Genomic DNA, 26,783 nt, shown 5'->3' on the forward strand with positions numbered 1-26,783 from the left:
GCGGCAAAAAGCGCCTGCCTGGCAAGCGCAAGGTCGTGAGTTCGGTTCCCGGTACCGGAGAAAAAACAAAAAAAAAAAAAAAAAAAAGAATAATAACAGACAGCAATAACAACTCACTTTGGCTAAATCTTTATGGTTTATAAGTATTTTTGTGACTTTGATCTGTGTGATATACATTAAACATTGAGTGGTTAAAAAGGGGCTATTCAGAGCTGGGAGTGGCGGCACATTCCGCTAATCACAGAACTCCCTGAGGCTGAGGCAGAAAGATCTCAAGTTCAAACCCATCCTATGCAAGTTAGGGACTTAGCAAAATCCTGTCTCAAAATTTATAAATAAATGAAAGAGAGAAAGAAAAGGACTAGAGATGTAGCTCATTGTGAAGGCCCCACATTCAATCCCCAGTATTGCAAAACATAAATTAACAAAACTAGCATCCATTCCTATAGCCTAGAAGTTTGGCAAGGTTGAACAGGGAGCATCATTCCTGTCTAATAAAAAATCTCTTTACAAGTTTCACTGAAAGTAAGGAGCTAGGACACAAAGCACACCTCCCCTGGCCAAGGTACATAAAGTGTGCAGCGATTACCTTGAAGACACAGCATAGCTGAAGCACTGTGGAGCTGAGACAGAGCTTCAGCAGCATGGAACACAACAGGACCAAGCAATAAAGGAGAGTTATGAACACACTGGAGGAAATAAAAAGCAACTGACCCTGGAGATGGCTAGATTAACACAGCAACTAACTACCACCTACCCTACCATACTTCCTCATTTAAATACTCATTAAAAACAAAGAATAATGCAAACAATGGAATTGCCATTGAAACCAGGACATCTGATAAATAATTCTTCAGACCTCTTAAGGAATTTTCCCTAACCAGACCCTGGGACTAGTCATGAACAAGCTCGAGATTTCCCTGCACCCTGTTTGCAGACCCAGTCACAGCTGCCTGCTTACAGTAGCTTCAGTACCCACAGAGGATGAGCCACCCTTCTGCAGCAGGAAAACATCAGCACACAGAGATTATCCTGCCAGCTCAAGATCAAAATTTTCAGCAAGGTTCTAATGGGGCCAAGGAGAAAGTACTCATCTTGTTCCTCTACTACTAACAAGCCTGCTACATAATGCCACAAACAGAAGCAGAGACAAATCTTATGAAAATATTTATAAAACACTCATAATTACACTATGAAAAGGAAAGTAGTGTCCTCAAAAGGCAGAGGAAGTGTTTACATGTGGGAAAGATTTACTACAGATGTGGTGGACAGAAATGTGACCCCTGAAGATGTCCATGTTCTCCACTTCAGAACCAAGAGTATGTTATCTTACATGGCCACAGATACTTTTGGATAGAGGTTTACATGAGATAGGGAGAACATTCTGCATTCTGTAGTGAGAGCCAATCTAATCCCAAGTGATTAAAAAAAGTGAGACATGATCAATAAAAGCATGCAGGGGGCTTCTAGAAGCTGGAAACGACAAGGAAGTAGATTTCTACACACACACACACACACACACACACAGCCTAAAGAAGGAACATAGTCAAAAACCTTGGTCTTTGACCATTCAGATCTGTGCTCCACTTCTAACTTAAGAAGCTATAAAATGAAACAGAGACAAAATATGATTGATTCAGCCACTAAGTTCGTGATATATTACAGCAGCAACAGAAAACTAATACATCAGGAAACAAGAAAAAGACTATCCTAAGTAAAAATCCCAGTGTCCAATAAGATATTTAAGTTCCAAGGAAAAAGAAAAAGTGCCAAGGAAGGAAAAAAGTGCCAGATGGTTCTATGGCCTTTCTTCTGGCCTTAGGGACACTTGAAATTTGGCCTAGGGTAATATCCTTTTGCAACTGAGCACCAAGATAATCTACACCCATATGGCTTCCTGTCCACATTAGCATGACTTTCTTATTGCCCTGCTCAACAGCACAGTTCAACTTTTCTGAAACACTCTGGTCCAGGAAAACAGAAATGACAAATAAATATTCACCACAAGAATTCACCTTGGGAGATGAGCAAACCTTGAAACATCAATCCACCCTTGATGTGACACTCTTTCAACTTCCCTTTTCAACATCTTTGCCTTTCAGTATGCAACAACCTTAAACCATTACACCAGGGTCCTTATGTCATCCCACACAAATCTGGGCCTAAAAGCACCTACCTTTAGGGGGAAATATTCTACAAAGCTACTGTGAGAAAAACAACATGGTACTGGCAAAAAAAAACACACCTGAAGATCAATGGAACAGATTAGAAGACGCAGAAACAATTCCAAACACACTCAGTTACCTTATCTTTGACATAGGGGCCAAACACATTCACTTGAAGAAAGATAGCCTCTTTCATAATTAGAACTGGAAAAACTGGCTGTCCACATGCTGAAGACTAAAACTAGACCATGTCTATTGCCATGTACTAACCTAAAATTAAAATGGAGCAAAGATATAAATATTAAAACAAAAGCACTCAATTTTCTAGAAGAGAGAGTATCCAGAATTCCTGAAGACATAAGTGTAGGCAAAGATGTCATGAACACAACCCTGATCACGCAGGAAATACTACAAAGAATCAACAACTGGGATTTCATCCTATTAAAAAGCTTTTTCATAGCAAAAGAAGTCACCAACAGAATGAAAAGACAACCCACAGATTGGGAAAGAAATTTTAGGGCTGGGGATTTAGCTCAGCGGCAAAGCGCCTGCCTGGCAAGCGCAAGGTCATGAGTTCGGTTCCCGGTACTGGAGAAAAACCAAAAAAAAAAAAAAAGAAGAAATTTTAGCTAGCTGTTCTTTAGACAAAGGATGTAACTCTAGAACATATAGACAACTGAAAAGATCAAACCCCCCAAATTTAAAGACACAATTTAAAAATTGGCCTCTGGGATGGATATGCACTTCTCAGATGAAGAAGTAGAAACTCCAAATAAATACATTAAAAAACGTTCAATATCCCTGTTCATTTGAGAGACACAAATTAATTTTAAAGAGAATTTTTAAAAACCAATAAAGATACAGAATTCCAAAACAAGATGATAGGAAATTAACAATGGTTGTTATATTGCATATTATTATCTTCAAAGTAGTTGCTCAGATTACCAGACATAGGCATGCAAAATTGATCAATTAAGCACTAACTGTTCCTTTCAATAAACCAACAGAAATTATATATATACATATATACATATATGTGTGTGTGTATACATATATACATATATATGTATATGTGTGTGTGTGTGTGTGTATATATATATATACATATATATATATATTCCCTTCCTTCTTTCTTTCTTTTCTCCTTTATCTTACTCCAAAAGGAATGGTTATCATCAAGGAATCCACCAATAACAAATGCTGATGGGGCTGTGAGGAAAAAGGAATGCTTCTCCACTCTTGGTAGGAGGGTAGACTGGTGCAACCACTGTGGAAGTCACTGTAGAGATTCCTCAAAATATAGGATTAAAGATCCCATTTGACCCAACTAGTCCTCTTCTGGGTATCTTCCCCAGAGGATTATCATGCCACAGCAATATATGCACACCCATGTTAATAGCAGCATATGGGTTTGTATAGCTAAATCCTGGAAACAACTTAAATGTCCATCAATAGAGAAATGAATAAAAAAATGTGGTTTCTTTTTATATAATGGAGTACTACTCAGCTGTGAAGAAGGATAGACTTGAGACCCTTCTAGGTAAATGGAGGCACCTTGAGACTATATCTTTAAATGAAAAAATCAGATATATATGTGTAAATATTTCACTGTATCCCTGGTGTGAGAAACTGAAAAAGTAAATAAGGACCCAAATGTACAACAGATACTGTGAAATAAGAAGAAATGGTTCAAAAGAAAAGAGGAACTAGGGAGGGAGAAAGGAAAGGGAAAGAAAGAAAAAATAATAAATGATAAAAGGAGGATATAATGGAAATAAAGCTTCGCAAATAAGGAGGGAAAGACAGGTTGAAGGAAGGGGAGGAGACTGGGAAAAAAAGAGGAATTAAGATATACCATGTACAGGTACAAGTTCCCTATGGTGAATATGATCATTATGTATATCTAAACTGTACCAATAAACTTCATTTTTAAAAAAGACATCTGCCTTTAAACCAGAGTTTAAAGTTTCAGTAAATATCCCAATTTTGGCCAGGTGTGATGGCTCACATCTGTAATCCCAGCACTCTAGAGGCTGAGGCAGGAGGATTACTGTGAGTTAGAGGCTAGCTTGGGCTATGTAGTGAATTTAAGGCCAGCCTGTACCATAGAGCAAGACCTTGTCTCAAGCAGAAAAAAAATCTCAGTTTTGTTCTTTCCCCTTTGAGATACTTATCAAGCACTCATACAGTTCCATTAGTTATCAAGACAGTCATCAAGCACATATCAATATTCTGCCACAGTCTTTGTCCTTTGTCAGTTTTAGTTTCCTGCGACTGCTGTAACAAATCACCACAAATTTAATAAGCTAAAAAACAAAATTCTAGAGCACCGAAGTCCAAAGTGGGTCCCCCTGAGTAAAACCAAGGTGTCTCCAGGGTTCTGCTCCTTGCAGAGTTGCTGGTACCTTGCCTTTCCCAGCTGACAGAAGTCACCTGCATTTCCTAGCTTACAGTGTCTTCCACCATCTTCAAAGCCAGAAATTTCATCACCCCCAACCTCTGTTCTTAATAAATAACACCTCTTTCTCCAGCAGTTACTCTCTCCTCTCATTCTTTCACTTATAAGGACCCCTTGCAATTACACTGGGCCTAAGGATACAGGATAATTTTCCTACCTCAAAATCGTCAATCACGTCTGCAAAGTCCTTTTCTAAAGTAGCATCTTCACAGTTTCTGGGGATTAGGACTTGCACGTCTTTGGAGGGCCATTATTCTGCCTACCACACCAACATCAACAGTAAACTCACCTCTGCCTTCAAAACAGGTTGTTCTAATGACATTTCAAGTACCCGGCTTTTGCACATTACTAAGTAAAGGACTTGTAGGAAGACTCTCCTAGGATCAAGATAAATGAGGAGTCAGCTGATGCCTATATATGCAATCTGTGTGATGCATTTTATGGTTATTCACCGAGTAACAAGTCCCAGGTATTCAGAAGATGCACCTGTGCTACAGATTGGGCAGCGGCCACATCCCATGAGGAAACACTGTAGCTAAACTGAATATACACAAACACACATCCTAGAGGGTTCTGGCAGCCATGCCTGAAGGAGCCTCAGTGTTGATAGCTTTCCTAGGCTAAGATGGTCCATACTCAGACCTTCTCTCATGACCACACAATTCCATCAGGACGCATGGCTGGAACCAAGAAACCTGTACTTGGGAGTCCAATGACCTTGACTAAACCTTTTCCATGTGTGCTGTGTTGTTGGCTTCTGTCTTCCCTATATTCTTCCCCTATTCTTTAGGCTTCTGCAAATGACTCATTCTAAACCCAACAGCACTATGCTTTGAGCAGAATAGGCCTTGCGTCTTTCCATTGGTCAGGCCCTGTAAGTGTGTTTGTAAATACACCTATTGTAAGTATATCTGTACACAAAAATAAGCCAGCTCAGCTCACACTGCTTCAGCAACACTAGATGCCAGAGGAAAGGGTGTAATGCCTAGGTTTGAAAGTAGGAAAGATTATAACCCTATATACCTATACTAGCCAAGTTTTATTCACAAACAAATGCAGCAAACATGTTCAGATATGTAAGAGCTCAGAAAACATATCATCTTTTCTCTATGGAAAATAGTGACTTGAATACACACATCAGTTACCCCAAAATCAAGCTAAAGAATATGAGGATTATAATAAAAATTCAGTTAAACAAGGTTTAAGCCTAAATGAATATTAAAAATGTAGTTACTGAATAATACAAACATAAAAATAGAAAGAAAGCCAACAAAGAGGGCAGATGTTGAGTCAAACTGCCTATGGTAACATTCTGGCTGTGGATTCTGGGAAGACTATGGAAATTCTTTATTTAACTCTTTGTGACTCAGTTTTCTCATCTTTAAAATGTGTATAAATGTACCATTGTGTAACTCATGCAGTAGTTGTATTATTTAGTTATATAATGCATGCAAAAAGCATCTGTCAAGGGCTGGGGATTTAGCTCAGCAGCACAAGGCCTGCCTGGCAAGCGCAATGTCGTGGGTTCGATTGCTGGTACCAGAAGAAAAAAAAAACAAAAACAAAAGCAAAACAAAAAGCATCTGTTATTTAAGAAACACTCAGTGTTAGCTGCTGTTGTTAATAGAGAAATATAAGTTCAAGTATGCTATTTTTAAGAACTAAAAATGAAGCACTAGTAGAGTTATAGACACCGGAGGGAAGAATTAAAAAAATATGGATCGCATTGCGTGAGAAAATGAAAGAAAGAAAAGATATCAATGAAGCATTGAAAAAAACATAAAAGCAAAAGGACAGGAGTAATAAAAATGGCTAAAAGTATAAATGAGTTAATAAGTCTTATTAAATGGCAAGAGCCTTCAGATTTTTTTAAAGTGCAATGCATGTGGCATGTAAGGAGTAAAATTAAAGAAGCATATTGACTATGAGAAGCACTTCTACATTATTTCTTTATTTTGCTTCCCTCTACTCAAACATTTTATGGGAGAAATATTGAAACTAGAAGGATAAGCAAACAAATTAAGCAGGCATAGCAACAGTAATATATGACAAAGTTGTATTCAAGATCAAGCGCATTAAATAGGATTTTAAAATCTTATTTAGATAAAGGGCACAATTCGCAATAAACATAAAACTCATAAATCTTAAGAATCAAATAACATGAGATTGAAATATATAACAGAAAACAGCAGAAGGTGAAAAATCATACTAGGAATAGAAAATTTTAAGGAAGCATCACAGTACTTAAAAAAATGATACAGAGCATTTTAATGCTATTTTTTAGATATATGTCAAACCTTGTCTTTTAAAAACAATCTTTTATTATATTTTCCTCAAAAATTCATGAAAGTATAACATATTAATCGTATATAGTCATTAAAAACTCACTAGATAGTTTGTTAGAAAGAGCAATTGTACAAACAGTATTTTCTGACAATAAAAGAAAGTAGACAAGTAGAAAATTGTTTTATGAAAGAAATACACAAGTCAAAGAGAAAATCAATGCTAAATTATTAATTAAAACCCTGATATAAGAGGTAGATATCTGGAAGTCCCAGAACAATGTCTTCACCTTGAAGCCTTATTTCTAAGGCACTCTGGAAAAGAGAAATTCCAATACCTTACTTACAGATAATGGATAATGTTGTATTAAGATTATACACATTGTGATCATGAACAAATTGTATTTTATCCCTTTCATATATTTCTGGGTAAAATCTGCTCTTATGATATTTTTAATGGAAATCTAGACTAAGTGGATCTTGCCTCATAACTCCTGTGAAGATTCCAGGCTCCAAAATTAAGAAAGGAAACTGATGCAGCCTTCCTCAAAAAGTACCCTGCAAGATGTTAATATGTGCTGAGATAAAGGAGGGGGGATAGAGGAGGCAAGAAGTCTATACCAAAGCATTTGGAAAAGAGGAAATTAATAAAATGAGTATATATTATGATTGTAGGAGTTCTCTGATTCCCTAATATGCCAGTATGCATTGCGAATGCTCAAAAGAAAAACTAGCAGACAATGCCTCATGAATTTAGATGACCATTAAACTCTTCTCTAAAGATCTCAGAAAACTGGAGTGCTACACACCATGCTTTGGAAAACACTACCTTATCAATTTGTCTCCATGAGCTTGATCTCTCTCCTTCTCCTCCCTGCATCGCCCCTTCCTCATTGCTATTTATTTCACATTTTACTGTAGCCACAAGAGCTCTTACTGAGGGGGTGCTAGTGTGGTGATGGACAGTCTGCTTAATAACTGAGCCTTCTCAAAAAAAAAAGACCAATGTTCTGTGATGTTATAAATAGGCCACAACTCTTTGGTACAACATATGAATCAATACCAAAGGAAAAAAAAAATCATGCAGCACATTTGCATGTGGAAGTTATCAAGTACCATTGACTAAAAGAAGAAAGAAGTCAAAATAGCATCATTGTGCCCACAGATGCTGTGCAACCCAGCAGTGTTTCCTTAACATGCTCCCTTGCCACGTAGCAGGAGCAAGTGGTTTGAGAGTCTTCTGCCCCCATAAATTCTGTTAATGTTTTATTGCTACATTTATAATTAATAGCATTAGAACTCAACAAATGCCTAATATCTTTTAGCTTAAACTTGTTTTCTGCAAACTGCAGTTTTCCCTGTACTGTGTCCCTGAACCCCCTATTGAAATCTCACTTCTATTGAACCTACCACCAAAAACATGTATTAAATATGGAACACTTCCACACTGAGGGCATTATCTGAGCTCTAGTCACACAGAAGACTGCTAAAAGTAAAGCAATTATAAACTTCTGTTGGATTTCTTTCTGCAAAAATGACTTTATCTTATTTTCCAGGAATGACCTCCAGGTGAAATGCTCCCACCTGAGGTCCAGAAAGGCTCTGCCTAATTGGCTATTGTTAGGATCATCAATGAAAGAAGCAGGGCCTCTGCACGCACATACCAACTGATTGTAATTAAGGCCCTGTGCAAGGGAGGATGGGTCGCTTTATAAAACTGGGAATGAGTTCAAAACAATTGTGGAGAAGTTGACTTCTTCAAAGAAAATCCTGTCTGTGAAAGATCCCCAGCTGATAACCTTAGCCTGCAGCCTCACCGTGGTCTCTCTGTGGGAGTCCTCTGTCTCCCTGTTCTTTATCAGCTACTTCCTTTAAAACTTCCATAAAAGACTTACCCAGACCTCAGCAGGTGACCCTGATGCTGGCTACTGGTAAAGTGGGAAGTGCTGTACACTTGAAAATCATTCCTTTCTTATTGTTATCCCCTCAAGTACTGCACTCCCTGTTCCCCTAATTTAAAAGAAAGCCCACCCCTAAGGAAATGGCCTATTTTATTTGTGCACTACCTAGTTCTGAGTTGTCCCTTAAATACTCTCATCAGACAGTTGAAGACTTCTCATCACAGGAGAACAAATAAGAACAACACTTTTAAGTGAAATAAAAGCTACGGAACATGCTTTAAGCATGTTCCAATGCACTTTAACAGTCCCAGTCTGATAATGATAATACCACTCTAACTAACGAAAGGACTAACTTTGTTTGATTGGGTTTTCTCTTTGTTTTTGACAATGCTGGAAAAGGAACCCAGCACCTAGTACATCCCAGGGACATGCAGTACCACTCAGCCACATTCTACAACCCCTATGACTTATTTTAAGAATGAGAGAAACAGTAAGTCTCTAGGTGTCTGCTTACAGATTTGTCAATTATAAAGAAAAGAGAATCTGACTATCCTTTTCCCATTAAAAATAAAGTGTTACTACTGATTATTTTTAAAAATGCATAAAGAAAAAATCATAATCAACCACCCTAAGGAAATCATCAGTAGTCTATTTTTTAGTCTTTATTTGGATTTTTATATACTGTTAATTTTAGCATGAATAATGAAAAGCATACCCAATCAGTCCAACAGAGAAAATGAACATACATCATGGTAAAGGAAACCGTAAATGCTCTAGTGTTTATCATCTAAATCTTAGTAGATGTAGGCACAGATGTAGACACTTTACTAATACTTTCCACAGATTAATCATTTAATCTTTAGAACAGCCTGTTCCATTCTACACATTAGAATTGGGGCTGAGAGGAATTAAATACTTCGCCCATGACTACAAAATAAGGAACACAGAGCCGGGGCTCCATTCCAGGCCTGTCTAACTCCAGAGCTTGTTCTTACATTGTACTCCAGACTCTGGAATTCAGATTTCCTTGTGGAAGAAGATTTTACCATTCTTTCACATCTTGGCTCCTTCAGGATGGACCTGCAAATTCACCTCCTCAATATCAAGGCCCTTTATCGCACCAGTCTTCTGTGTTGTCCCATATAAAGATGGGTCTCTCTCTATTGGTTACCTGACGGCACTGATTTATGGTTTACTCATTGCATCTTTGATCTACCACATACAGGTCAACATTCCTCATCTGACACTGCTTCAGCTCTCTGCTTAGTCTGAGCTTATGGCATTCTTCCTCCCTCCCTGCCCGCTCTCCCTTGATTTCCTCCCCTACACCACACTCCGTTTCTCATCTCAGAAGGTAACTGTGGTAACGTCTTCCACAGTGGGTCTAGGGAAAAGTCCCCCACTATGCTTTAAGAGCTTTATGTTCTCCCAACCCTACTTATAATCACTTTTCTTGTATCTTAACAATTTAGACAGGTTAAGTTTTCAGTGAGATCCCATGTCCTTATCTCCTACAGCATCCTACAGAAGATGGATTAATACCCATTTCAGAAGGCTACTACTACCACGGCTGCCTCCTAGAGACAATCCAAAACATAATCCCAACCTTTAGCAAGCAAAACAAACAACATTTTAACAATCATTACAATTACCGATATTCTGATATGGCTGATTGAAACAACTCCTTTTGTTTGCTTCAGAATGATAATATTATACCTCTTTTAGCTTTATTTTAATGCTATAATTTGGACAATTATGCAACAGAATTGTTGGCAAGCATCTGGAAGATATCAGTTTGAGAGAACCAAATAGTAATTCTCTTATTGTAAGAGAATAATAACATTTTTAAAGTTTCAAAATTGTATTCATGGAGGAAAATATCCAGCATACAAGTCCTCCACTATAAAGATGTCTGCAATTATTAAACATAATCCATATTACAAGAGATTTACAAATTGTGAATTCCACATGGAAATGTATTTTCCATCCCTCAGCATAACCCTCAAGTAACATACAGTTAATTCTGCCCTTGGGGTATCATTTGCATTTAATTTATCACTGATTTGTTGGAAGAAAAACTATTTCTCCTTAGGACATGTCCAAAAAATAAAAATGACTAGTGTATGTTACAGAATGTACTCATTCTATCTACAGAGGAAGAAGGGTATTTCAAGAGAAGTCACAGAGTCAATTATTATTTTAAACCTAGAGAAGACTAAGACTATGAATTATCAGAAATGTAAAACCTAAAATACGTTCTTTACTTTCAAGTGACAAATTATCTTTCTACCCCTGTTCTGCTCACTTAGGAGAAATAGAAATGTCTCTCTTTTCCTGCCTCTCTTTCCGTTAACTCTACTCAAAATCTCATAGTCAATAGGCTAAGCAACAAGTCAATAAAGATCAACTAACAAGGCCTCTCTCACCCTCTCAGTGAGACTAAGGGCCTGACAGGGTCCACTTCTCTTGTGTTTTTGTCTCCGTTCAAGAGGAAATTATTTCTCCATTGATTCCAATGACTCAATTAATTACAACATTATTCATCAGTTAAAATTTTATACCCTGTGCTCTAATTCTGCAAAAATTAAGTGGGCATCCAAGTGGGGCTAAGGCCGGGACGCAACGGTTACAGACTTTGAACCAGCTTGTGGCCATCTAGCAAGAGCCCATCAGACCATCCTGCAATAAGAGCTGACCGTGTTTGATAAGAAATTTTACGCCTCAGCTGAATCACACCCATAGTACTCAGCATTTCACATGAAAACAATGGTTGATCATTTTAACTCAACTATCAAACATGTCTCTATCGTGACATAACCCCATGGATACATGTACTTACAGAAAACTTGACTGCATTTTAGTAGCTATTGTATACTGCTACTAGCAAGGCCACTGAGCTGACCTCAGAGCAGAAATTCATCTGAATTTGTTTTCCACTTCTGCAGTGAGTAGAGAGACCACAGGAATTGATATCAAAGAACAGCAAGCTTTTCCCTGATTGGCTGCTAGCCAGATGTGGGTCTTCTGGGTTTCAGATTTTGCATCCATAAATGTGAAGGATGAATTAGATAGCTTCCCAAACTGTTTGAATTCTGTTTTATATTAGCAGCCACCAAGAATTTCAGCCGGTCCAAGATACTCCAATGAGTGAAAAGAACAGTTTCCTGGACCCATGGTCCCTTCTTCCAATGGAAAAGACAAACAAATATTCAGAAAAGAATCCCCTTCCCCAGTAGACTTTTCACGTGCAGCATTTCACGACAGAGACAGTAAAAACAGCTGTGGAGGGAGTCATGAATCTTCCCTGTTCTACACCCCGAAAGGCAAAAAACACTTTATAACAAACATGGCTTGTTTTAACATAGCGTACGATGCACATTTCTTGGATTAACTTCTTCAGCTTGTACGTGTGCTACACAAATAATACTAGTTGTGTATCTTTTACAATCTGGAAACCAATAAAAAGCTTTCTTTAGGCAAGACAACATATGGAGAGGAGGACAGACGCACTTTCATGGAGTGGTTAGCTGAGTGGTTTAAGACGTGCCTGCTCAATGAAAAACATTTCCATTTACACCTGAGCAGTTCTTTTGGAAGGAAAGGTGTTCATGTAGTTATTATTTTTCCCAACTCCTTATCACAGTCTTAAAATGAAAATGCTCATCCTTCAGGCTAAACAATCCATAGAATCATATATGCACATATTTTTATAAATATGCTAATAACATTTTACATTAACACAGAGGGTGAAAGCACTTTGGAGAAGATACTATAAGTCATTAATTCTTGAGCTACTCAGGAAACAGCTAAGGAAAGCAATAGTTTGCCAACTTTTTCAAATGACAGAAAACTGCAGGGGCTAAGCAGTCTGTTGACTCAAAGTTTTCTCCTGAATTTTTTGTAGGGCCTTACAGAACACAGGAATGCTGTGAGTATGGATTGGCTTCTGCTACACACTCATAAAAAGATCACAAGTAACCAGTAATTCTGTGTTTTATTTGTCTTCTCTGCTTGTCCTCCCTGGATCCTGTCCTTCAAGGAGCCTCCAGCCCACGGCCAGGAAAAACACCAGAAAAGCTGTGATGGCCGCTTGCTCACAGACCAGGTAGTTTTCCAGCTGCCTCCTTCCTGCCTTCCACTCCATTTCCTCCATGAGGAGCCCTTTAATTTGCAATGCAGCTTACTTATATGGTTTGATCCCAGTTCAATGTCCATCTGACTGCTTCATGCTTAACTTGAGGACTTTTTAATGACAGGTCCCCTAAGAAAAGTCTCTGCCTCCCATACTCAACCTGCCTCCCATACTCAACCTGTACACAACTAGGGCCTTCAGAAGGATGCTGGACATGACTCAGCCCCTACTCAGTCCAGGGAAGGGGACAAAAAGCCACCAAGGTAAGGACAATAAAATCTGGCCCACTTACAAAGGAAATACTTCTGGTCTACCCACCCACCCAGAATGCCAGGGTCTCTGGAATATTCTCAGGAAAACCTCAGAGAATCCCCAACCCCTGCCCTTCCAGCGAGGATAATAGTGTTAGAGGAAGTTACCATGAGGGCCGTGTATGTGTAGGGATAGTGGTAGGCCAGGTAGCAGACATCCTCACTGTGTGGGAAGGTGACAGCGAAGGTGAGGGTGTAATAGCACTTCCCAGATGCTCCGCCCATGACAGCTGCACTCTGTCGATAATGATTTCTAAAGAAGTAAGAGAAGAGAATGAGGGAGGGAGGGGTAGGGAGAAAGTCACACAGAGTCCTAGATGCTATAAACCCTGTGTGTTATATACTAGCAAAACAGGCTTAACTCAAAACACTTTTGTGTGTGAAATTTAGTAAACAGAGAAATGTGCAAGTAAACACACAGCCAGGTCACAAGTTGGCTCAGCAGTGCATAAGCCTGGCCCATGTGACTCCCAATTGTGGCATACATGCCATGGGCCCTTCCTGGCTGTGTCTAAAAATGAAGTCTACAGTCATTGAGCTAGAAAATAGAAGGAAATGTAAATAATTCTGTGTCAGTTGCAGACATCACTTCATTACCCAAATTTGGGTTCCTCTAATCCCTGTCTGTCCCAGCCCACACAAGATGCAGCTCTTTCCTTTCCCCTCCAGCTGCCAAATGGATTTTATTAGCGGTCACCACTACATGCTGAGTTCCAACTCCGCCCTTAATATATGTCATCTTATTATTGAAATAATCCACTGTGTGGATAAAGAAATGAAAACTTGGAAAAATTAATTTGCCAAATGTCTCAAGGCAAGTAAATGATGGGAACAGGACTCAAACCCAGATCTCTCTGGCTGCAAAGCTTTTGTTCTTTCCCCTAACACTTTCTTCCCAAAGGAATGTATTTGTCACCCCAAATGGAGTTTTGCATCTCGAAGCTTGATAATGCACTGTTCTTTTGTCAAAGATGAAAAACCCGTCTTGATACCTCAGACAACAGTATCAAAGAAAACTGCACCCAGAAGAATATTCCAAACAATATTTTCTGCACGTGCTGCTAGTTGTGTTCGTGCTCTGCCCATTGACTCTGAGACAGCCATGCAAACTGTCCGGGGAAATGTTAGCAATAGGCTGCATGACAATGCAATATACACCCAGACACCAAAAGATGCATTTGCACCTTGGAACACCACAGAGCTGGCTCACTAGCCTATTGTACTTTTGGCTTTATTAGGGGAAAAGGGGGAGTAGGAGAGAAAGAAAAATAGACTGCTACTCTTCTGCATATCTTGCAAAATATAAAAATCATAGGCTATTCTTTTCTGCCTTTTTGCTACCTACATGCTATTTCCCACCAAAACAAAACAAAAAGCATGTAAGAATGGAGCCAAAGAAAATCTGTAATCATATTTCTTATGGTTTTGTGAGATTTGAATTTTTATAAAACCAGGGACAGAAATAAAAGAAGGCGATGATCCCACCAACTGCAGCTTGATATGTTTCACTTGCGTCAGCCTCTGTCAACATAGTAACCTGAACCATGGTCACTCTAGGGAAAAAGGATATCCCAACACAACCCATGCACTAAGTGATGGTCCCACCAAATTTCAACATCACATTAATAAAAACCATTTCCTTTGTGCTTACAAATAAAATAAAAATTTTTAAATGGGGGAACTTTCAAATTTTTTATAAATGTATTAGAATAAAAGACATAGTGCTATTAACACCCCTCTAAATACTGCCCTTCACTTCAAATGCACTTAGCCCATAGTTCTTGCCACTCTCTGAACCAGTTCTGGAAGTCCTCTTTCATGAGTGTCTTCATTTTTACTGTCATGGCTTCCTTGATATCCTCAGTTGATTCAAAATATTTATCCTTCATGGTCATTTTGACTTTGGGGGAGAGCCAGAACTCACACAGTGCCAAGTCCAGTGAATAAAGTAGATGAGGCCACACCATGATTTTTTTATAAGCATACCTTTCTGATGGACAGAACCTGGTAGCACTATTCACAGTATTTTTAACCATACCTCATAAAAGACACTCACAAAAAAGGATTTCCAGCACTGCTTTAGAAAGTGGCAAAAATAATGGGACATGTATTAAAAGCAAGGGGGAATATTTTGAGGAAGATTAATAGCAATGTGTCTTTTGTACTGTACTAATTTTTTAAAAAATTTAAATTCACTGTATTTTTCAATCACACCTTGTAAATCTTGATACCTAATTGGTCTACTTTTTACATATTTCTTCAAAGTTCTGAAGTTTTTCCAAAAACTAAGACTCTGGTTATTAGAAAATATGCAAAAAAGCACATGACAGCTTATAAGTCATGCAAGACACATATATTCCATCTTTTATTTGCTTTCTGGTTTCACCCATAAAGGCTCCATTGCAAAGGCATTTTCAGTTTATTCCTAGGTAAACAACACATTTTAGTCAATTACAGCTCCTTACAGTGGAAAAGCCAATGAAATAAAAGTGACCCTGGGAGAGCCAATCAAAACACGCAAGGGTGCTTCACCTGTGAGCATATATATTTGAGTGAATGCACGTACATGTGCACACACAAACATTTGTGAAAAGGCTGATGGAAAAACACATCTAGTGCCTCAATATTGCCAGTTCTGCACCTACAAATGGTTGCAAAAAATCTGTATCTTGACTCAAAAATAATAGATGCCTGCTATGGTTTGGGTCTAGATGTTACCCTAAAGCCTCATGCAATCATAGGCAGAGCTTTTTCAGAGGTGGCTGCATCTAGAATGTGTGATGCAGGGATTAAGGGCTTGTGATTACTAAATCAGTCCACTGATTGATTGAGCATCACTCTAATCCCAGTAGCCTAGATACAATATAAGGGACAGAAAGAGACTTGTCTTGTCCCTTGCTTGCTTTGCTACTTCTGCCATCCATGAACTGTTTCTCCTCTGCAATGCCTGTCTTCCATGCAACCCTCCCTTGGAGCCAGTCGATGATGGACTGAAACCTCCACAAACTGTGAGCTAAATAAACCTTTCCTCCCTTAACTTTGGGTGTCAGGTATTTTGTCTCAGCAATAAGAAAAAAATAACTAAGACAATGCCCTTAAGGCAAGTGACAGTGATCTTACTGGTATGGTTCTTGTTCCTTTTTAGCTTTCCCACTGCATTATTAAGGACACCATTAAGCATATTTGCCCTATGCAAACTCAACCACAGAAGAGAGCAAGAAAGAGAGAAATTAAAACAATGAAATATCTGTATTTGTCCTGATCCTCTCTCCACATTCAAACCAAACCTGGAGTCTGAGAGAAGAAGAGGTATAGTGAAGGAGAAAGGGAAATAAGATGGGCTAATTCTTATTTCTTCTTACCTCTTGAGCTTCCACGGTCCTACTGATTGAAGGTAAGAATGCAAGTGTGATAGTTTTAACTATGTGAAATCTGCCTTCTCATACTCCAGCACACCCACACACCAAATGTGTTACTCCTTGTAGTTTAATAGTCAAATTTAAGAAACTGAATGTCACCTCATTTAGAATGAGTTTTTGTTACAGTCCTATGCTGGGGTCTAACTTTAGCTGAACCTACGTAGACCTCAGATTTCCCCAGTGGAGTCTGCTTGTGGCCATACAGTGGTAGAAGCTGTGCATGAGATGGCTGTCTCCACAGCAAAACTCTTCTCTGGAGACCTTTAACGGTTCCCAATATCATCATCTGCAAGATGAAACATTTGCTAAATCTCTAAAGGGAGACACTAGGCTTGTGACACATCAATTGGTCTGTGACAGAGCAAGATCCATCAACAAGTTGTTTTTGTGTCCTCAGTTACAATGGGAACATACTGAGGGATGTCTGCAAAGAAGTAACATTCACCCTTCATATTTTAGCGGCTTCTCGTACTCTCCTTTCTTATGGACAGTCCCTTCCCTCTTCTTCATTTAGCTGAGTCCTCTCATTCCCTCAACACTTAAATGTTTGCTCTTTCAGAAAGTCTTTCTTGACATCCCCCTTTCACACAGCTCTTATCACCTGCATGGCTGACACTTTATAGTAAGGATCAGGCTTATTCATTTGTGTATCATTATGCTTAGCATTTTTGTATCTTGCCTGAACATGACAGCATTCAGTTGAAGTCTGTAGAGAAAATAGACTTAGGACTCCAGGAATGATAGTTAGGATATTTAACATATTATAGGTCTAATCTTAACATCCTTTCAAGGTAAGTACACTATTGTTATACGGGTTCTACAGACAGGACCACTATCACCTTAATGTTAAGTGCCATGAGCGAGTCCACACAAGTACAGTAAACAGGATTCAATCCTGGGTGTGAGATGAGCTCTGAGACTAAGGGCTTTCTATTATTATTATTATTATATCACTTGCTTTTTAGAAATAGGATAAAAAGACAAAAGATCCAACTCAGCATGTAAGAAACTGAAGTTCTAGTCTTCATAAATTAGGGCGATCTATAAACTTTGGTTCTAAAATAATAGTGAAATACTCCAGATGAAAGATAGTGAAATTGATAGATAGACTACTATTCTCCCTAGTGTTGATATTTGATGCTATCAATTATAATTACTAGCATTCACTGAATATGTGCTATGCACAGACACTATTCTGAGCGTCCCACTGATTCGTCTCCTACCATTTGATCTTCAGAACGGCTGTTAGGTACACGCATCTTTACTGTGTCCATTTTATAGACAAAGAATCTAAGGTTGAGAAGAGTTGGAATAATTTGGCCAAAGTCACGCCATGAATGAGGGGTGGAAATTTGATTCCAAAAACTTTCACTCCTCCATCTACTTTTCCAGATGAAAAAGAAACCTGGCCGAGAAGAAAAGAACAAGTGTGCTCTCAGATTGCCTGATGCTGAATAACTCATCTTGGATCGTAGATAACCTGACTGGATACAACCAGCGGCTCCACAATTAAAAAGCTCCCCATGGCTTCCCCTTCTCTGGATCATTTATCTTTGGAAAGATGGGCACTTTGGTAATCACAAAGTCTTCAATGAAGCAAGGAGCAAAGTACACAAATGCATAGTTGTGGACTCAATCTTTTTCCATTTGTACTTAAAAATATGCTGCTGAGACGCCTTTTTTTTTTCTTTCCTGCATATGCCTGAAATCAGCAAATGTCAAGGCAGAGAGTGAATTAGAGGATCTTGCAGGAATGACGGTCTGCTTAACAAGGGTGCGCCATGCCACTTAACGGGATCTAATAATGCACAGCAGCGTAGGCATCGCCAGCTTTCCCTGCGCCGCAGCGTCTCTGATACTCTATACAGCACCAAATCTCTCTCCTGAGATCCCGCGGAAGGATGCGTGATGGCTGAGCTCTTGTATGACATTCATCTTCATGAGTGAGCTGTTCCATCTCGTCTCACGAGCGGAGATAAATGTCAGAAGAGATCAGCCGCTGTGTATTACACGGCCGCTCAGAGCGCACGGCTTCCCTCCCTCTGTCCTTCAACACCAAAATTACTTCAGATCAGAGCCGGGAGAGAATTCAAAAAGGTATGAGGCTGTGTCTGAGGGAGAGGCAGGCCACGGAAAAGCAAATGAAATGGGAACGAAAACTGCCCTTGCTTACTTCTATGAGAGGTATGGAAAAATAGGCCTATTCATTTATGCTCTTCTAATTGAGGGTCGTTTTTTATTTTCTAGACAAGTGGTCCTCAAGGTGGGTGGGAGATGTGGGCAGGAGAGAAGAGGTGGAAGGTCCTCCAAGAGAGGAGCAGGATGGTCAGTTGTGCACAGGGAGAAAACAACATTTTCTCTTAAATTTTTAATTATCTAAATAATAAGAAATTATTTGTCTCATAATTAATATTAAGATTGACACAACTGCCTTTACGCAGTCCACGTCAACTCTGCATGATGAGCGGTGACAAAACAAGCGAGATCGTCTGGGTAATAGCTCAGCGGCACAGCGCCTGCCTGGCAAGCGCAAGCTCCTGAGTTCGATTCCCGGTACCAAAAAAAGCAAGATTATGGGTCAGCGATTGTATCCATTCTTCCCTGCTGCACTCCAGGGATGGACTGTGCAAAACACATTAGATAATACAGCAACTATGTTTATCGGTGAGACAGTTAAGTATCAGTGAGTGCTGAGGACGTTTCCTGAGGGGGACCAGGGATAGCTTACTCCCCAGTCCTCCTTTTGCTTTTAGCTTCTGTCAAGATATTTAAGTTTACAGAAGCTTGTTCTGCCGGATTTATAGATTATATTATCTAAATTAAACTAAACCTCTTAACATAGATTATTAGTGTTTTTAACATTCTACTTAGAAGCCATCAATTAATGAGTCTAAATTATAAGCACAATTGACCGAGAAAAGAGAATACCACACTATACCCTCCCACACCCCGCCTTCTGTATCAGCTTATTCTCAATAACACTCACTTATGTAAAAATAACCTAATTAGACCTGGGAAGTTCACTATAAATTTTCAAAATTATCCATAAAACTCTTTACAACTGTATTTTGAATGGTGGACTCCACTGTAAAGGCATAATGTGACCAGAGCTATCAAAAACTATTATTTGTTTCATAATTTTCATCATTTAAAATTCACTTTTGGCATGTTTTCTAATGCACATAATTTTAATATAACTGTGGGTGTATCATCTATTTTTAAAAGTTTACAAACAAATCTGTATCAGTGAATCACAACTGTATCTTGTTCACATCGAGTGGCACATGAGCAAAATAATTTGGGGACTACTTGGAACTGACAACTGGTCCCACAAAGTAATCATTCCACCTTTACAGTTCTCCCTCATCCTGTCAGCTCCCAATCCCTTTCCTTCTGGATGTCACCTTTGTATATGGGTACCCAGGTACCATGATTCACGTTTCTCCCCACAACGAGCACCCCGTCAGTCCCTTAACCTATAACATTAAGCCTGGGAGTTTAGCAGCACGACAGAAGTACAACTAAAGTTCTACAGGCAGGACACAGGAAAGAAGGAACTAAAGTTCTTCCAAATGAATAAAAAAGCAGGAATAAGGCAAAGGAATTGTCTAAAGCAGAACAACCCCATGACTGTGATGAGTAAGCATGTAGTTAGAAAGGTACTTTATAATAAAAGGCATTTTATAACAGCAAGAGGTGCTCTGATTTGTGAGTGAAGAGAGACTATGCATATCTATCCTGTTGTTACATCATATTATTGGAAATATGCTAACATAATGTGGTAAAGTATTGTAAAACAAACTACATTACAATGGAGCAATCTTATCCATTCATCTGGGTTGTATTCATTGCTGGAATATGAAAAATGAATTTACATTATACGTGCATGGTTTTCATCTTACCCCTCTGTTGCTCTTTAATCACATAACAATTGCCTTGTTAATGAATCTAAAAGCTATTAACATGGGCTTCCCTTAGGCCTGGGCTGTGTTTTTGGATGTGTGCTTTCTTCCTGCTGCTCTTGCCAGATGCCTGGTCCCCTTGAAATTGCTCCTTCCTGCTCAATTCCAAGAGGAACGCCCTCCAAGGAAAGCTGTCCTATTGGGACAGGATGTGGACTATTACCTTTGTCCAATCTCTCACTAAGTTCCAGATCCCAGTGGAATTTAAACCTGGATCTTTCACATTTATTAACAGTAACTATTTTCAGGGCAAAAAAAAGTTAAAATTCTTGACTCACCCAGGTTCATGTTTAGGGTTTCATATTTTCTTTTCCTGGAATTGTGAATTCTGCAAACTTGTGATGATTTTTGATCTAAATCTCTTTGGACCATAAAAAGAGCCCTAAGAGTTTTTGAGGTAAGACAGCCAGAGAGTAATTGCCATTTAGGTGAATGGGAAACCCACAAAATTGTCCTATTTTGCTCGGACTAAAGAATATGTGAAAATAGTATTTGAATTCAGATCTTAATGCATCAAAGACTGAAGACTGCCAACTCTTTTATTACAGACTCTTAGTCAGTCCAGCTCCGCATTTTGTGGGCTGTCATTATCTCTATGGTGATTTCTGCTTTTATCTAACAGAGTAACAAGATCCCTGACCTTCCCTATCTATCAATACCATCTTCACAGTCTCCAAAGCCAAGAGGCATTAAGTATACATACCCTCCTTCTTTTTGATACTGATAACAAGCCTAAACTCTAGAATGTCTGATAATAGATTTTAGGGGCCTTTTGTAATCTTACAAAGAAATAAAAATTACTTTATCCAAGAAAATAAATACTAGCCTTTCAGTTTTTATAGGAAACTAGCAATGAGCTAATAATGAATTACATGTATTCTACCTGCCCTAACAATTTCTATCTTTTTTCCTATGTATTTCAGTTATATTTTCCACCTAGGCAAAATGCACACATAAGCAATTCATGGCTCTGAAATCCACTTGTTTCATAAAAAGTATGGATAATTTAAATTTCATTACAAATTTGTAGGATAAGTTGATGAAATTGGCCACTGATCAAATAAAGACTGAAGATGAATACTGAAACATTTCCTTTTTATGTTTTTTCCATAAAGCTATCTTGTTGTAAAATTAAAGTTCCTGAAGTATATTTGTCACATATTCACTCCCTCATACTTTAGAAAAGTGAAGCATAGGTGCATATGAATAGGCCAGATGGTGTCAGACCTTCCGTTCATTGTTCTCAATGGAAACAGGAAAAAAAATTAAAATGAAGCACAAATCAGAGATTGAGCCTCTACAACTTCTAATACTTAACAAGGTCTAACAGTTTTAATATGCATAAATGAAGAGAAGCCATTTTCCAGCAAATTAAAGCAATTCCTTAGGGTTTACTGTGAATTCCATTTAACATTTATATTTCTGAATGGAAAATATTTGCCATTGGGAGTGACAAGTATGGTGGACAAATGCAGATTGTTGATTTTTAATATGGAAAAGCAAGAAATTGAGTAGCAAGAACAAGGCAGAGCAAAAGAAACAAAGAAGACTCTAGCTTACTTGTAATAACAGATGTCATGTCCTGTCCGTATCCAGGAGGATCTGCCAAGAAGGGCCTCCCTCACAGAATATAGGGTCGGCTGCATCCCTACATAAAATCAAAGCAGAACTTAATCAATGAGGGAAAGAGAAACCAGAAAGAGAGTTGTCATAGGCTAAATAATGGTCCCCAAAGATATCCAAGCCCTAATCCTTGGCAAGTGTGAAGGTTAACTGTATATGGCCAAAAAGACTTTGCAGATGTGCTTAACCTTAGGATTTTGAGATGAGGAGATTATCCTGTTGCCCTTAAGTGCAATCACATCATAAAAATTAGAGGCAAAGGGAGACTTGAGTACTGTGGAGAAGCCATGTGGCTGAAGCAGTGGCTTCAAGGATGGAAGAAGGAACCAGGAGTCAAAGAATGTCACTCTTGCAACCGGAAAAGAAAAACAAATGGATTTTCCCCTGGGACCTCAAGGAAACAGAACTGACACCTTAACTTTATCCCAGTGAAACTGATGTAGACCTCTATGCCTCAGCACTGTGAAAGAATAGATTTGTCTTATTTTAAATCACCAAGTTTTTGCCAACAAAGCCATGCAAAGTGAATACAAGAATCAAGGTTCACATTTTCTCTTCTCACTGCAACAAGCATTTACTTAGTATGAAATAGAGGTAGTATCTCATGCTCTGACCTATTTATGTGGGAATATTTATTCCTTTTTCAAAGCCACCCAATAAATTACATATGAGTTAGCAATAACACAAGAACTTCTCAGGAACAGAAATAGTCAAAGTAAATATGGGCTGCTGCTTGGGCTTTATTTCTTATATGTTCCCTTCAAAAGGGATCACAGATCAGGTAGCTTCGATGAAGATAAAAATATGTAATCTAACAACCACTATTAATCCCTATCATTTTGTTCTGAAACCCTGCATCATTTTTGTTGTTTTTGTTTTGTTTTGTTTTTGTCTATGTTGTTGGCATTTTGCTATTGTTCTTTTTCTAAAATTATTTTTAAAATAAAAAAATATAATGAATAAATAAATAAAATTTCCCAAGTTTTCCAAGGGTATAAAACAGTGTTGTACAATTGGATTGTACTATTCTCCTATATTATCACAAATAGTTGAATACATTTGCTCCTGTAGGATTTAGGAGACAGAAAAAAAAAAAATGATAGCAATCACCATCCACAATAGTTAGAAGTGGAGCAAGGGAATGAGAACACAGTGAGATACTATGTGTGCTATTAACATTCTATGGTAGAGTGAGGATCCCCAGCACACCCTCCCTGTGGCAATATGATATGGGTTGGCCACTCTCTTGCCACTGTAGAATCAAGATGTATCAGTCTAACTTCAAACTTTCTAGGAACCCAAGCAAGCATTCTTATAATAAGATAGTCAAAAGTGATAACACCTTCTCATTGTTCAGAAAGCCCCTAATCCCCATGAGCTCATACCATAATTGAACTGACTGTTGGGCTTCTCACAGTTGATGATGTTGAAGCGGTAAGGGATGGCAGCCCTCATGCCGCTCACCTTGAAGTAGAACCACTGCTGGTGCTGGGCACTGTTCACATCGGCATTGACCAGCAGGTCGTACTCAAACCTGCAAAGCCAGAAGCAAGTACGAGGATTATCTGGAAAGTCTTTAGGGCACATGAGAATCTATGGGCCTCAAATTCTGGATTATACATCTAAAATGCAGGCTCCCCAGTAGATGACAAAGTACAGTGATGGTTCTCATCTCACAGTATTGGAAACCAGCTGGAAATATGGGAAGAGACAGTGGTCTTGGTATTAGAAGAATCACTGACACAATGAAAAGATATCTTTTCATCAAGCTTTCAGCTAGAAAAATGAAGGTGTGATAGATCCCAAGAAAGTTCAATCACATCTGGTTTGAATATGCCAGTACTGTCTGATTCTAAACATTCCTTCTGAGCCTCAATTTCCTCATATGTCAATAGGAAAGAAAGTCTAAACTTGCATTTGTAACAATTAAGTAATACAAGGGATATAATTCCCTCCCAACAAAGTGACAAACATGAACTAAGCTAGCAATGGAATCATTGTGGGTTTCTTTGATTTTGAGTGAGATACAACTTACGTGCAGCACAGTGCACAAATCATAAATGTATAACTCAATTTATTTGCACCTGGATGCACCTGTATGAACACTCTTCAGCAGAGGACAGTTCCAGCACCCTAAGAGACTCTCACCTGTCCCTTCTCAGTTGCTGTGTTTCCAAAGGTAGTTAATTTTCTGAGCTCTAGCAACACAATTTTCAATGCAGTTTTGATGTAAATATAGTTATCAGAAACTCTCATTTTCAAATGTTGTTGTCCCATCTTCTTGATAGTCTCTTTGAATTCCTCTCCTTAAAAAAGGCAATGTTTTCACCCTAATCCATTTATACTCTCCATTAAGGAGCTTTGATAAATGACCTCTTTTAGTCTGTGTAGTAATTTATTATGGAAAGGTAGGGGTTGGTATAAGGCTAATAAGAGCAGAATAGAGCTGACTGCTGGAATCCCACCTTCACACTGTAGCTATAGGAAAGTAGAAGATGACAATAGAAAGAAGTGAATGAAAAGAAATTTTGATATTACTACCTTTCCCTTCTCTACCCCAAGAAGTTCGATCTGTCTCTATCTTACATGCTTGGCTTCCTTGGAATGTTTCATGTGTTAAAAAAAAAAATCACCTTTCACCTCCCTTGAAAAAAAGAAAACAAAAACAACTCCTTACATAGAGATAAAACAAGTCTGAATTATACCAAGTTGTGAACTCTAGTCATGGTAAATATGTAGAGCTGAATAACAGTCCAGATTGAATGAGTGCTTACCATGTGCCAGATACTACTCTAAGAGCTTTCTGTGTAGTATTTAGTTCTCATAAAACACCTATGAAGTAGGTGCTATGATTGTCCTCATATTAACAGTGAGAAAACAAGGGCATGGGGTTAGCTGGGCACCTTGTTCAGTCTTTGGGTTGCAAAGAGGTGGCCACTATACCATTAACTGTCCTTGGCCATGGTTATCAGAGATTCACCCATAGAAGATGGGTTATATATCTTGCCTTTTGGTAGATGAGAAATATAGTGCTATAAGAAAAGCACTATAAGAAAACAAATTATATATAAGAAAACAAATTATATATAACTTCATGAGAACTTCTGCCACTGGAAAAATTTATTACCTTCCCTTTAGTCTGTATGTCACTAGTCCTTTCTTACCTACAAAATCATTTTTTATTAATAAGAACTCATTAGTAGGTTTTTCCAGAAAGGCGTGGCACTGGGAATTCCCTGGAATGAAAGCCCTGAGATTATTTCCACCTCGGTATCTCAGAAGCCCTGAGATTATTTCCACCTCGGTACACAGTTAAGGGATCAACAGACATGGGATGATAGTACAGGGAACATTGTGTACCCTACTCTGTCAACAGAACCAACATTGGAATCAATGGAAGTATATATATCCTGGTCAAAGTGCTCGCACATCCAAATGTGGACCTATTATTAGGAATATAATATTTATACTTCTAGTGAACAGTTCACCTTGCTGGGACATCAGCCACTGCATCCCCTATGGTACTACAGCAAATGCTTAACAACCGATCTTCAGAGGAAAAGCCTTCATTATACCACTTGCCATTTTCATGATGTGTATACTGTCTTCATGGCCGATGTCAAGCTACTACTGTGAGCTCACAGAACAAGAATATGAGGACAAGATTATCACAACCTGATTTCTGGGTCTGCCTGGACTACCCACAGGGCTCTCCTTACTTACTCACGCACTTGGATGGCTTTGCGAAGATTTCCTGACTCGAACTTAGAGAAGAACCTTAGGCAATTGGAAGCCTTGTCTGGTAAAGGCCTATAATAAAATAGATAACACATGAACATGTCTTGTTGCTATTCTTCCACACCCTTGAACATTTCTTAAAAGTCTTTAACTTGAGTAGTCACCATGCTGTTTTTAGGAATGGGTTACTGAGATGCAACACTCCCATCCTTGTACCATTAACAGAATCCTCTGCACCTCTCCTTCCATGAATGGCCACCACCTACCAAGGCTCGTCTAAACTAAACACGACTCTGTTTATAACATCGCTGGGCTGGATGAGCCTCCGGACATCCTCAGATATCTTGATCCTGAAAAAGAAAATTGGAAATGTTTTAAGTGTCCCCCTCACTCTCTATGAAACACTTTTAAGTATTGTCCTCAGACTCATCCTATGGGGTCCTAAAAAGGGGCTGGGAAGTCATCAGCAAAATACAAAAAAAGAGACAGAAGCTTAACAATGTCCCAATCTTGGGCTCAGAGGATGTGAACAGCACTGTCCTTCTTCCTTCTCTTCTTGATTAAGAAAGAAAACTGCACTGTGTGGTAGGAATGCAGAAATCAAAGATGTTATATTTTTAGTTAGAGGATTATGGGCTTGGACAAGTTTTTTAAAAAACATTTGAGCTAGGGTACTATAACTTTTCTAGTTGTATTAATATCAGAGTTCTTTGTATTGAGGCAGTTTTGAGGGAGACATTAAGACTATTGACTATTTGCATCTTCAAGGGAGACTTTAATATTTTTTTTTAC

At 38.6% G+C, this 26,783-nt stretch overlaps 1 protein-coding gene across 3 annotated transcripts in view; it reads right to left on the reverse strand.

Annotated features, from left to right (window-relative positions):
- The window catches only part of Agbl1 (ATP/GTP binding protein-like 1), an 800,368-nt gene that overhangs the window by 618,548 nt on the left and 155,037 nt on the right, over positions 1–26,783 (reverse strand). For all 3 annotated transcript variants that reach the window (XM_005381585.2, XM_005381584.2, XM_013512654.1), the window contains exons 12-16: positions 26,258–26,341; positions 25,977–26,063; positions 23,639–23,787; positions 22,191–22,278; positions 13,358–13,502 (exon numbers count right to left, since the gene is read on the reverse strand). In XM_005381585.2, the coding sequence (XP_005381642.2) occupies positions 13,358–13,502; positions 22,191–22,278; positions 23,639–23,787; positions 25,977–26,063; positions 26,258–26,341 (553 nt within the window). The remainder of the gene's footprint in view (positions 1–13,357; positions 13,503–22,190; positions 22,279–23,638; positions 23,788–25,976; positions 26,064–26,257; positions 26,342–26,783) is intronic.

This window comes from Chinchilla lanigera, unplaced genomic scaffold, assembly GCF_000276665.1.
Source record: "Chinchilla lanigera isolate Chin_1 unplaced genomic scaffold, ChiLan1.0 scaffold00015, whole genome shotgun sequence".
In the NCBI taxonomy this organism is placed as follows: domain Eukaryota; kingdom Metazoa; phylum Chordata; class Mammalia; order Rodentia; family Chinchillidae; genus Chinchilla; species Chinchilla lanigera.